Source organism: Diaphorina citri, unplaced genomic scaffold (assembly GCF_000475195.1).
Source record: "Diaphorina citri unplaced genomic scaffold, Diaci psyllid genome assembly version 1.1 scaffold2216, whole genome shotgun sequence".
Classification (NCBI taxonomy): Eukaryota; Metazoa; Arthropoda; class Insecta; order Hemiptera; family Psyllidae; genus Diaphorina; species Diaphorina citri.
The window spans coordinates 14,945-28,468 of record NW_007379641.1 but is presented as its reverse complement, the minus strand read 5'-3'; the positions used below and the strand labels follow the sequence as shown (position 1 = coordinate 28,468).

At 38.3% G+C, this 13,524-nt stretch overlaps 1 protein-coding gene across 1 annotated transcript in view; it reads left to right on the top strand.

The window, feature by feature from the left end:
- The window catches only part of LOC103518500 (decaprenyl-diphosphate synthase subunit 1-like), a 13,891-nt gene extending 7,698 nt beyond the window's left edge, over positions 1 to 6,193 (top strand). The window contains exons 4-6 of the mRNA XM_026830279.1: positions 3,978 to 4,170; positions 5,003 to 5,516; positions 5,903 to 6,193. Coding sequence (XP_026686080.1) covers positions 3,978 to 4,170; positions 5,003 to 5,224 — 415 coding nt within the window. The 3' untranslated portion in view covers positions 5,225 to 5,516; positions 5,903 to 6,193. The remainder of the gene's footprint in view (positions 1 to 3,977; positions 4,171 to 5,002; positions 5,517 to 5,902) is intronic.
- Positions 6,194 to 13,524: the final 7,331 nt, after the last annotated feature.

Here is a 13,524-nt window from a genome sequence, read left to right as displayed (position 1 = left end):
CGCAGGTCTTATCTTCCCGAATTCGAAGAGAGGACAGGATGGGAGGAAGTCAGCCGTTCTGTGTAGGATAAACTTCCCCCGGGCGATAATCGAACCCATGACCTAACGCTTATAAAACAAAAGGTAGATTCGCAGGCTTTTTAATGCATTGTCTTTGTGTCCTTTGTTATTTTCTACCTGGTAATCAAAGACTAATAATTATTATTTTGTGTGTGTTTTCAGGAATTAATTTCAAACACAAATCAAGAAGAGCTGAGGACGATATCCACGTATTATTTCGACGGCCAGGGGAAAGCGGTGAGGCCCATGGTATCCGTGCTGATGGGCCGAGCTATCAACTACCATCTGAATAGAAAGTAAGTTCACCTGGGAGGTAACCTTTACGTTAATAAAAAACAAAGTTCCTTAAAAAAAAGAAAGTAAATTATGTTACTTACGTTGTCCCCAAAAAAGTTTAAATATGTTACGCACAAAGGAAAAAAAGAACTCCAGACAAGATAGTTTTACTTTTTGTAATGTAAATGTACTTAAATGCAGTTTCTTTGTGTTATTACGAGAACGAACCTTATCCGTTCAAGATAAAATCCGCCCCGAGCGGGAATCGAACTCGCGACCTAGCGCTTACAAGGCAAAGGCCCGTTCCCACTTGTGAGTTTCATCCGATTTTTTCCGAATGACCTTGTAGGTAATTTAATTTAAATGAGAGTGTTCCTACTACACACGAAACATTTTTTCCCCCTAACGACAAGAGGGAACGAGCCTTTTGGGTTGGACTTCAAAGTTGGTTCAAAGTTCTGGAGAGGGAATGAAGTTAAGGAAGGAACAATTTTATTAATTAATACATCTAGTGTTGTGGCGGTATAATTCGTTTGATATCAAACTGGTGGATTTTTTTATACCGGATTCCTCAAAGTTCTGACCGCAACGTATGCCACTTATACAGGGTGGTCGTGTTAGCTAGTGACACTGAATCACCAAACGTTACTTCATATCAGGTGTCAATCAAATCCATGGTAGAAAGTGTTTTTTTTTAAGAAATAAGGAAGAAGAGAGAAAGGAGGGAGAACCATTACTATTTATGTATAGATAAAATTACAACGGACTACTTACTAGTATCATCAGTAAAAAGAGAAGGAAGATATTAGAATAACAAGAAGGAGAGTTTCTAAAAATCAACAGTTGAGAAAAATAAAGTATAAGAAAAGAAGCCTGGAATACGACTTGATCGGGGAAAAACTAAGAGAAAGTAAAATAGGATGGAGACGACAAAAATGTTTCCTTTTTTTGTCACCGAATCATAGTCCCACCGAAACACCCTGTACGGACGTACCAGAAGTTAGAGGTACCCTGTACATTGGAGATAGTACGGTAATAGACGTAAATACAACCTGTTTCTGACCTAAAGAGAGCGAATTTGAGTGCCTACCTTACCTTCCTTGATAATGATATTGCTCCTGGCAATATGATCTGACCTAAAGAGAGCGAATTTGAGTGCCTACCTTACCTTCCTTGATAATGATATTGCTCCTGGCAATATGAAGAGAGAGAGAGAGAGAGAGAGAGAGAAGAGGTTTCACTTTCTTCTTATAGCCAGGTAGTGCCTGGTGTATGTGTGTGTGACGTCACAAGCTAGTTATAAGTATGTTATATCGTTATATGTATATTGTATAGCAATGTCTAATGTATTGGAGATAAAGGTTTAAAAAGGTAGGACATTGGAATGACCGACCAATATTAGTATAATACTACTGGTTCGAGAGAGAGAGAGAGAGAGAGAGAGAGAGAGAGAGAGAGAGAGAGAGAGAGGAGGTTTCACTTTCTTCTTATAGCCAGGTAGTGCCTGGTGTATGTATGTGTGACGTCACAAGCTATATGTTATATGTATATTGTATAGCAATGTCTAATGTCGTATTGGCCCCCCCTTTAAAAAAAAAAAAAAAAAAAAAAACACGAAACACGAGTAAAATTAACTCGGCGCTTTTTTTTTAAGATGTTTGATATAGGTAACTGTAACTGCTAAGGTCATATCGTCCTGAAAGCGAAGAGAGAATGAAGACAGGATAGGAGGAAAGCCAGCCGTTCCGAGAACGAACCTTATCCGTTCAAGATAAAATCCGCCCCGAGCGGGAATCGAACTCGCTTACAAGGCAAAGGCCCGTTCTCACTTGTGAGTTTCATCCGATTTTTTTCCGAATGTCCTGTAGGTAATCTAATTTAAATGAGTGTGTTTCCATTACGTACGGCATAATTTTTTTCCCAACGACAAGAGGGAACAGGCTTTTGGATTGGACTTCAGAATTGGTTCAAAGTTCTGGAGAGGGAATGAAGTTAAGAAAGGAACAATATTTTATTAATTAATACAGTTAGTGGCGGTCTATTTCGTTTGATATCAAACTGGTGGATTTTTTTATACCGGATTCCTCAAAGTTCTGACCGCAACGTATGCCACTTATACAGGGTACCGTGTGGTTCTGGGATTAGAATAAGACCACGGGCTGTTCCCCCTGTCGTAAGAGGCGACTTATACAGGGTGGTCGTGTTAGCTAGTGACACTGAATCACCAAACGTTACTTCATATCAGATGTCAATCAAATCTATGGTAAAAAGTGTCTTTTTTTTAGAAATAAGGAAGAAGAGAGAAAGGAGGGAGAACCATTACTATTTATGTATAGATAAAATTACAACGGACTACTTACTAGTATCGACAGTATAAAGAGAAAGAAGGAAGATATTAGAATAACAAGAAGGAGAGTTTCTAAGAATCAACAGTTGAGAAATATAAAGTATAAGGAAAAGAAGCCTCAAATACGACTTGATCGGGAAAAAATGACAGAAAGTAAAATAGCATGGAGACGACAAAAATGTCCCGATTTTTCGTCCCCGCTACATAGTCCCACCCTGTACGGACGTACCAGAAGTTTAATTATGACGGTTTCACCGACGTATTATACCAATTTTCCACCGGTTTGAACGGTGCTTTAGGTCTGTTGAACCTCCTCATTTATTTGGGAGGGAGGTGGTACCTATGAAACAACATAATATCAGAAGGAACATTTTAATTTGATTACATTGACCACTTCTCTATTTTTTTTTTTTTTTTTTTTTTTTAAGAGGTTTGACAGAGGGAACTGTAACTCTAGGGTCTTATCGTCCCGAAATCGGAGAGAGAAGGAAGACAGGATAGGAGAAAGCCAGCCGTTCCGAGAACGAACATTATCCCATCAGGATAAAATCCGCCCCGGGCGGGAATCGAACCCGTGGCCTAGCGCTTACAAGGCAGACGCACTACCCACTAAGCTAACTAGGCTGGCTGTCGTATTGGAAATAAAGGTTTAAAAAGGTAGGACATTGGAATGACCGACCAATATTAGTATGATTCTACTGGTTCAGTGTAGAAGTCACTCGTGAAAAGGGCCTTTATTGGTACCCCCTACCCTAAGTCTCATTCGTTCCCAAAATCTCCTTTATATTTGGGACCATTTTAGAAAGTTAGAATAGAATGGAACGTGGAACCAAATTCCTTCAAAAACCGGACAAATCGTTCGAAAGTTATGGTAAAACAAACAGACAAATTACAGTTCACCACCTCTTAGAGATAGGGATCGATCTCCGATTTAATCGATCGGTTTTTGAATCGATCTTTTGCCCTTGAATCGAGATCGATTAATCGAAATTTGAAGAGAGATCGAGACTTCGATCTTTTTTTTACTTAAGAGGGATAAGTTAGCTTAGTTGGCAGTGCGTTTGCCTTGTAAGCGCTAGGCCGCGGGTTCGATTCCCGCCCCATGGTACAGTTAGAGAATTAAAAATAAGTAAAAAAAAAAAAATGAAAAGAAAAAAAATATATATATATTTTAAATCATTTCAATCTCATTTTAACTGAAACAATTGTGCCTGATATTTGTCGTTTTGGCAAGCCAAACTTTGGGCAGTCAGTCCGTCAATATATTTTGATATTTCTCTCTTCTCCCGCAGAGTGCAATGTTAGGAGGAGCAGACGACAAACTGTCGGAGGTCGCGTTTGAGTACGGGAGGAACTTGGGTATTGCTTTCCAGCTGGTGGATGATCTGCTGGACTTTATCTCCTCTTCTGACGCCATGGGGAAACCTACTGCCGCGGATCTGAAACTGGGCCTCGCCACAGCTCCCGTACTGTTCGCTTGTGAGAAGGTAAACCATTCCATCCATACAAATTGTGATATTTTACAGTTTTTTGATTTATTTATTTACTCATTTATTATTTAATTTCAAATGTTAGGAGGAGCAGACGACAAACTGTCGGAGGTCGCGTTTGAGTACGGGAGGAACTTGGGTATTGCTTTCCAGCTGGTGGATGATTTGCTGGACTTTATCTCCTCTTCTGACGCCATGGGGAAACCGACTGCCGCGGATCTGAAACTGGGCCTCGCTACAGCTCCCGTACTGTTCGCTTGTGAGAAGGTAAACCATTCCATCCATACATATTGTGATATTTTACAGTTTTTTTTTTATTTACTTATTATTTTTATTTAATTTCATCTTACAATTCTTTTACGAGCTCAATAATAATAATAATATAGTGCTTATTCATACTGCGCGTATAGGAATGAAAAGTCGCTTTCCTGTTTCCTCCAGCAGTAGGCTACTACTCTACATATACTATTATTGGGATGAAATTCTCTAATTTTATGGAGGATAAAATTCCATACCTCGGCTGGGATTGAACCCACGCCCTTCTGATTACCAGGCGAGTGTCTCGACCACTACGCCACCGAGACAGGAAAATAATCAAAATTTAGGTGAAAATCAAAATTTCTATTACCTACATATATTAATTTTTCCCCATTCGTGGCACAAGCATTTGCTTTTAATTATAGGTATCTATACTACTCGTATTTATTAAATATATTTTCATTATTAAATGTTATTACTTATTAATATAAATTAAAACTGTCATGTTTATTCTATTCTACGTTTTCCATCGAATTCAATTCTATTCTGTTTTCCTCTATTTCTATTCCAGTTCCCGGAGCTTAACCCAATGATCATGCGTCGGTTTCAAGAGCCGGGAGATGTGGAGAAGGCGTTCGAGTTCGTCCACAAGAGTCAGGGCCTCGAGCAGACCAAATTCCTCGCCCGCAAGCACTGTGTTGAGGCCGTGCGTCTCGCGTCTGGACTCGCTGAGAGCCCCTACCAGAAGGGTCTCGTCGTTCTTACCGACCTGGTGCTGAACCGGATGAAATAGCAGCGCGGGGACTGTGTGTACGCGGCCTACGTGTATGTGTTGAAGCGGGGCGGGGAGGTGCTCAACCGTGTGGACCAAGCCTAGGCCCCCCGCGATATTCTGACCTGGAGATGTGAAGAGAGGGAGTGAAAGAGAACTTGAGTAGTTCTTGATTCTTCAGTAGCCTGTCACTATAAGCCAAGTATTTTCAGTGGACTGGCTCAGTTAATGGGCCAAAACCTAACCCTCTATAAATATGGGGAGTTGAGTGAATTATATGTTGTTCTTAGGATCTGGCTCATTGACTGAGTATGTGAAGAGAGGGAGTGAAAGAGAACTTGAGTAGTTCTTGATTCTTCAGTAGCCTGTCACTATAAGCCAAGTATTTTCAGTGGACTGGCTCAGTTAATGGGCCAAAACCTAACCCTCTATAGATATGGGGAGTTGAGTGAATTATATGTTGTTCTTAGGATCTGGCTCATTGACTGAGTAGTCCACAGAAAAGGTGTGAGAAAAGTTTATGTGAAGAGAGGGAGTGAAAGAGAACTTGAGTAGTTCTTGATTCTTCAGTAGCCTGTCACTATAAGCCAAGTATTTTCAGTGGACTGACTCAGTTAATGGGGCAAAACCTAACCCTCTATAGATATGGGGAGTTGAGTGAATTATATGTTGTTCTTAGGATCTGGCTCATTGACTGAGTCCACAGAAAAGGAGTGAGAAAAAAGTTCTTATTCTTCAGAATCCTGTCACTACAAAAACAAAGTATTTTCCTCCTTTATCTTCGAAAATAGTCATTGTATCTGTAATTCGGTATTGGTTAAGAAACATCGGTATCGATTATATCGACATTTCTTCACTAATCAGACAATTTCCTCCTCGGTTGAAATGAGTAGCGTTACTCAGAATGAGTAGCGTTACTCAGATTCTATCCATAACCCATAACGGACCGTGTATTGCTTAGTGAGTAGCCAATGAGCAAAAAGCCCGCCCTGTAATGTAAAGTGGTTGTAATGTAAAAATGTACTTAACTTCTTCAGAATCCTGTCACTACAAAAACAAAGTATTTTCCTCCTTTATCTTCGAAAATAGTCATTGTATCTGTAATTCGGTATTGGTTTAAGAAGCATCGGTATCGATTATATTGACATTTCTTCACCAATCAGACAATGTCCTCCTCGTTTGAAATGAGTAGCGTTACTCAGATTCTATCCATAACGGACCGTGTATTGCTTAGTGAGTAGCCAATGAGCAAAAAGCCCGCCCTGCCCAAAAGTTGTCTATTTTTCACAAGTGGTTGTAATGTAAAAATGTACTTAACGTGCTGGATGATAAAGGCGCCTCCACCAAAGCTTTTCATTTTCAGTTCAGTCGAGCTTTCACCCCCGGAATTAACGGAGCTGCGTCGCTTTTCATCGTACTTTGGAATTTCGTTTTCTTTTTTCTCATCAAGTTTATCGAATCGTGACGTATTTACATCTTTTTATTATTTTCCCCTCATGACGTGGCATTTCTTTTGAAGTTCAGTGCAGGAATTATTTCCAAAATTTCTAAGAAATACGCGAGACTTTAACTTTTTGTCGTCTTCAGGAGTTGTTCAAAAATTTTCTTGTTTGATTTGTCTCACGTGTGAGTTTGAGTGGCATTATAGATTATAGTAAACATAGCCTTTCAATGTTTACGGTAATTTTCAAGTGTTTCATCGTTGTCTTTCTTTCGGAGCAATGAAACCGCTAGGTATGATAGATGATTAGACTCGTGTGGTCTGTGTCATAGCATGCCCATCCCGTAGTATGTCCTCAGATGGGCTAGCGGTGAGAAGAGACACAGTACTTTCCATTTAGGTGCTGGGTCAACAGTCAATACGAGACCACCAGAATGTAACCCGTTGAAATATGTATTTGCTTGTAGCGAATAAAACCGAATCATCATCAGCGATCCCCCCCCCCCTTTTTTTTACTTTTCTTATCCTATAGGAAGGAAAGTAATGTAATCGGGTGAAATTTTTTTACGAACGAAATTATTGCAAAACTGGTAATTCAGCAGATGGGAGAAACTTGTGGATACTATGTGAGCCACATAGTAGTAGTAGTTTGGAAATAATTTACACTACCGACCACATCATGAATTTGGATGAGAGGTAGCACTAGTTTTTTCTCTAAGTTCCTCCCATCTGTCGAATGCCAAAGTTTGAATATTTGGCCATCCTAATCCTAAAGCCATTTAGGATGAGCAAATATTCACATTATATAAATACCGTCGAATGAAGTGATGGCCATAACTGCGGTTATTATATGATAGCCATAATCAACAAGAAGGCAAGTTATACCCATCGCTTTAGTGTGAGGAAGAACGAAGAGCCTAATGTCTTCAAATATGAGTCTTTGAATATTCAAGTCCTTAACCTGTGTTCTCACATAGTCGATCGACTTTCGATCCACTATGTGTGGACACAGCTTTACGAACAAAATAATAACTGTTCGAAAGTCTGAAATTTGCCCTTTAAGGTCATTTTCCTTTCGAATGTCTAGAATTTGGCCATTTTCAGGTCATTTTCACGAAAAGTTAATACTTTTAACATATTTTATTTTCCATGTAGCCATTTTTATTTTATTGTTTGTTTTCGTCTTTTCTGTTTTCTTTTAGTTAAAAATGAATGTATAAAAATTCTTCTGTTTGCTCGCCAACTCTCTACCTTGGTCTCTTGCGGCCCTCGGGTGCCCTAAGGTTGGACAACCCTGTTTTATAAGTTGTTTAAGAATCTTCTTCTTCCTAGGCTTTTCCTATTTAAATAGGGTCGGCGTTTTTTGTTAGTCTCTTCCAGGCAGCCCTGTTTAAGAACACAGGTTACAAATATTATTGTTTATTTTAGACTTTAGAGTGTTGTAAGATGAGAGAAATTATTTTGAGCTCCTCTCTGCCTCGTTAGCGTAGTGGTCAAAATGCTCGCATATGACGAAGTTTTTTTCCCTCGTCACACTTCAATTTGTTGTTTACAAATGTCTGAAATATTGACCATTAGTTCATTTTCTTAATTTAATTCTTCTGTTCGTTGGCATTGTTTTCTCAGGTGGTACTGTTAGCCAAGTGAACACAAGTGATGATTCTGACGTGAAGCAAGATTGTCCTGATAATATACCGAAGAAACTGGGCAAATACCTGGTGCTCAATAATCTGGTCATAAGTAGCAAAATTGGTGAGTCTATTAAATGGAGTATGTGTAGCTCTAAATATATTACAGGTAGAATAGCCACCTGGATAGAACGTGGAATATATATCAATTCAGGTCCCAGTGGATCATCAAAGTTAAATAACGTTACGAGTGGTTGGTACCCGGATGGGTGACCATGAGGACAATCACGTGCTGACTTTTACCGGTCCTACTCAGACTGGGTGAGATTCCTGTGAGGGGTCGAATGGAAGTCTCAATAAATATGTATGTATGTATGTAGCAAATGTCGGGATCTTTGACTATTAGGCCATTTTTCCTCTCGCATCCCAATATTTCCCTACAATGTCATTGCTGGCTTCCAAGACAGGACATACATAAGTTTAGGTGTGAGGAGTTCATAGGGGCATTCAAGGAACATAAAGGACAGATAGGAGAGTCTTTGATATTGATTTTAAATCTAAGCATAGTTAATTACGTACAGCTAAAGAGCTACCTCACTCATGAAGAAAAAAAAAGTTACGCAGATAACCTCCTTATTCTTTATTAATTCTATTCTTAGTTGTTTAACTCAAGGTGTGGTCTTGGGCATCGAGTGTTAATTAATCCATATACATATGTTGCTGTGAATTCTCGAAATGAGAAAATCGTCTGAATGCTAGTAGTCGACCGCAATCAGTAATGGCCAAGACAGCAACATATGCAAACACAGGGTGTCCCCAAAACAATGTCACACATCTAGTACTCATGCAAGGAATTCTCGCATTCTGATTGGTTCTTTCATTTTGGGTTGATGACTCATTGCTGCCATATCCATCTGGATAACGTATAAATCATAATAAAGATGGGAAACTAGGTTCAGTAGATGAGAAATTCCGAAAGGTAAATACAACTTATATTATCCCCTCTTGTATATTCGTTATTTTATGCTGCCCAGACCCACACTGTTGAGTTTTAAACCGAATGGTTTCAACACTCTGATTCGCCAAACTTAAACTTGAATCTAAGTAATCAGATTGTTTAACTCAAGGTGTGGTCTTGGGCATCGAGTGTTAATTAATCCATATACATATGTTGCTGTGAATTCTCGAAATGAGAAAATCGTGTGAATGCTAGTAGTCGACCGCAATCCAAGACAGCAACATATGCAAACACAGGGTGTCCCCAAAACAATGTCACATCTAGTACTCGCCGCTGCCGCTGTAGATCTAGTCTAACGCACACACTCTGTGTAATGTGTATATTACACACGATGTTTATGTTGTGTCAACATCACCCTGTTATTAACCTCGCAACTTTGATGTTCACTAACATTTAATTTGGAGATAAGAGGAAGGGACATCCTGCCATATAATAGCTCCAAGTGCCTTGCAACGTGAATGAATTGAGATGTTTGCCCCATTCAGTAAGGGGCCCTTGATTTTCAAAGGATGAGTGAATTGCGGCTCCTTAGTAAAAAATTATAATTCTTTTGTAAATGGATCGAGGTTTTGCCCAATGCTTCTGCTAAAATGCCTCTAAAATGGAACTAAATATAATCACACTTTACATAGTTTAGTCCTCATGTACATCTTTTGTTTATAACCACTCTAGCTATGACTACAACTAAGTTATCACTATTTTATCTCTTCATTCACGAACCCCTGGTTAACAGAATCTTGCCATTAAGATTCTGTCCATCCAGGGACTTATAATTAAACTTAATAAATTATTAATTACCCATTTTTATCATAGTAAAAAGAATGTTACCTCCATATTTTGTTTTAATTTTATTGTTTTATATAATTTTATTGTTATTTATTATTACTCTTTTTTTATTTAGTACTTTTTTCGTGTATTATAAATTCTTAAATTATTACTTATACCCGAAGCCACATTTTGATTTTAAATTAACCATTTGTATTTATGCTTTTGAATCTTGAAAGTTAAATTATCTGGATTGATTTTAATTTCAAAATGTGACCCCGGGTATTAAATGCAGATTTTTAGCCCCAATACCTAAAACATGGCTGTCTTGCAGTATTAGAATATTAAGTATACATTTAACATCTATATCACAATGAATTCGATAATAATGTCCTAACCATAACGAAACCATTTTTTATGTCGGCGCATGCGCATAAAGTTATCATGATCGTTATATGGGGAAATTATTGTGAAGCCTATGTAATAATAAATTAATAAATATCTTTCATAAATAAATTTAAAAAAATCACTGAAAATCGTTATATTCTACTTCTAGTGGTAAAAAAATCTTCTACAAATGTGAAGTGTGCTATGTCGAATGTTAGGTAAAAAACGCCTTCATAATTATAATAATTACTTAACTCTTGATTATTTAATTACGTACGTTAGTCCCAGTAGTAGAGTGGCTATTGGATTCTTAACCGAGGGGACTGCGGTTCGAATCCCAGCAGTGACATAAAACGAGTCAGAGGAACACCATTTGTAAGATTAACTTCAAACAAATGAATTCCTTCATTCTGTATTATATGTCTGAACTTCTTCTTTTGTAAATACTCTTTCCCCCATAAATACCATGTCATCTTGACAGTAAAAACAGAAATAGACTGCCAGCATAAAAGCCGATTTAAACTAGTACGTTTTGGCACAAGACCGATATTTTATCAACCAATCAGGGCAGAGTATTTTTTCCATCTTCGAAAATACTTCATGCTGCTTGGTTGCCGATATGGTTCCACATCTGAATTTTGACGAAGTGTGAATCAGTTTTAAATCGGACTTTTCAAGTGTCATTTGGCTAGTGTAAACTAATATTTCATTTTATAATATACCTAGGTATTGAAAATCTTCATCTGATGACTTTGGTTGTGAAATCCATCTTATTGGATTCTTAACCGAGGGGACTGCGGTTCGAATCCCAGCAGTGACATAAAACGAGTCAGAGGAACACCATTTGTAAGATTAACTTGAAACAAATGAATTCCTTCATTCTGTATTATATGTCTGAACTTCTTCTTTTGTAAATACTTGATGTGAATTGAAAAGGCACAAATTTTCATAATAAAATATCCTACCACCATGGTAACCATAGCAACACGACCAAACAACAGTAAACACTTTGATATATGGGGTGTTTCTGATAAAGTGGACGCATGATAAATTTCACTATAGTGGGGTATAAGAATAATAATAATATTAATTTGAACCTCAGTCAGCAATAGTAGGTACCTTGAAAATTTCGACGATCCAGTGGCGATATGCACCGGTCCCAATAAATAACTGAAGTTAAGCAACATTGTTTCCGGAATCCGGATGATTGATTATCTGGACAATCCCGAGTTGCTGGCTTTTTCCGGCCCTACTCAGCCTGGGTCATGGGGAGCTTGTCGTCGAATGTAAGGTAAAACCCCCCCCGTAAGAAATAAAATTTGCCCCCCCACCCTAAAAAAAAAAAAAAAAAAAAAAAAAAAAAAAAATACAAACTTATTTACAGGATTACCTAAATGAGTTTTCGCTTGACGTAAGTTTTTCCTCCCACCCTGTCTAACATGAGTTTTCGGAATAAAGGCGCCTCCACCAAAGCTTTTCAGTTCAGTCGAGCTTTCACCCCCGGAATTAACGGAGCTGCGTCGCTTTTCATCGTGCTTTGGAATTTCGTTTTCTTTTTTCTCAGCAAGTTTATCGAATCGTGACGTATTTCCATCTTTTTACTATTTTCCCCTCGTGGCGTTGCATTTCTTTTGAAGTTCAGTGCAGGAATTATTTCCAAAATTCTAAGAAATACGCGAGACTGTAACTTTTTGTCGTCTTCAGGAGTTGGTCAAACATTGTTTGATTTCTCTCACGTGTGAATTTGAGTGGCATTATAATAAACATAGCCTTTCAATGTTTACGGTAATTTTCAAGTGTTTCATCTTTCTTTCGGAGCAATGAAACCGCTAGGTATGATAGGTGATTAGACTCGTGTGGTCTGTGTCATAGCATGCCCATCCCGCATGTCCTTAGATGGGTTAGCGGTGAGAAGAGACACAGTACTTTCCATTTAGGTGCTGGGTCAACAGTCAACACGAGACCACCACATCATCAGCGACCCCCCCCCCCTTTTTTTTACTTTCCTTATCCTATAGGAAGGAAAATAATGTAATCGGGTGAAATTTTTTACGAACGAAATTATTGCAAAAGCAAAACTGGTAATTCAGCAGATGGGAGGAACTTGTGAATACTATGTGAGCCACATAGTAGTAGTAGTTTGGAAATAATTTAGACTACCGACCACATCATGAATTTAGATGAGAGCTAGCGCTAGTGTTTTCCCTAAGTTCCTCCCATCTGTCGAATGCCAAAGTTTGAATATTTAGCCATCCTAATCCTAAAGGCATTTAGGATGAGCAAATATTCACATTATATAAACATCGTCGAATGAAGTGATGGCCATAAGTGCGGTTATTATATGATAGCCATAATCAACAAGAAGGCAAGTTATACCCATCGCTTTAGTGTGAGGGAGAACGAATGTCTTCAAATATGAGTCTTTGAAGATTGAAGTCCTTAACCTGTGTTCTCACATAGTCGATTGACTTTTGATCCACTATGTGTGGACACAGCTTTACGAACAAAATAATAACTGTTCGAAAGTCTGAAATTTGCCCTTTAAGGTCATTTTCCTTTCGAATGTCTAGAATTTGGCCATTTTCAGGTCATTTTCACCAAAAGCTAATAACTTTAACATATTTTATTTTCCATGTAGCCATTTTTATTTTTATTGTTTGTTTTCGTCTTTTCTGTTTTTAGTTAAAAATGAATGTATAAAAATTCTTCTGTTTCTTTCTGTTATATAAGTTTCTTTTCCTATACAGCCGGAGGTCATAATTTGAGATTAAAGTGAAACTGATTACAGTATGTGATCTGATTGGGTAATCTTCAATCTGAAATTGACCAATCAGATCGGTTCATTCAGTTAGAATAACTTTAGTATCAAAATGTGGTCTCAGGGGTTAGATACATAGGCTGCTGCCATTGTTATAGTTTTCTTGTCTTGCATAGCTGTGTAGAGTCGTATTGACCTTTAGCCATTTCCCCTCGTCTGAAGCTCGTTACCCCCCTGCCGAAATCGAAGAGAGAAGGAAGACAGGATAGGAGAAAGCCAGCCGTTCCGAGAACGAACATTATCCCATCAGGATATAATCCGCCC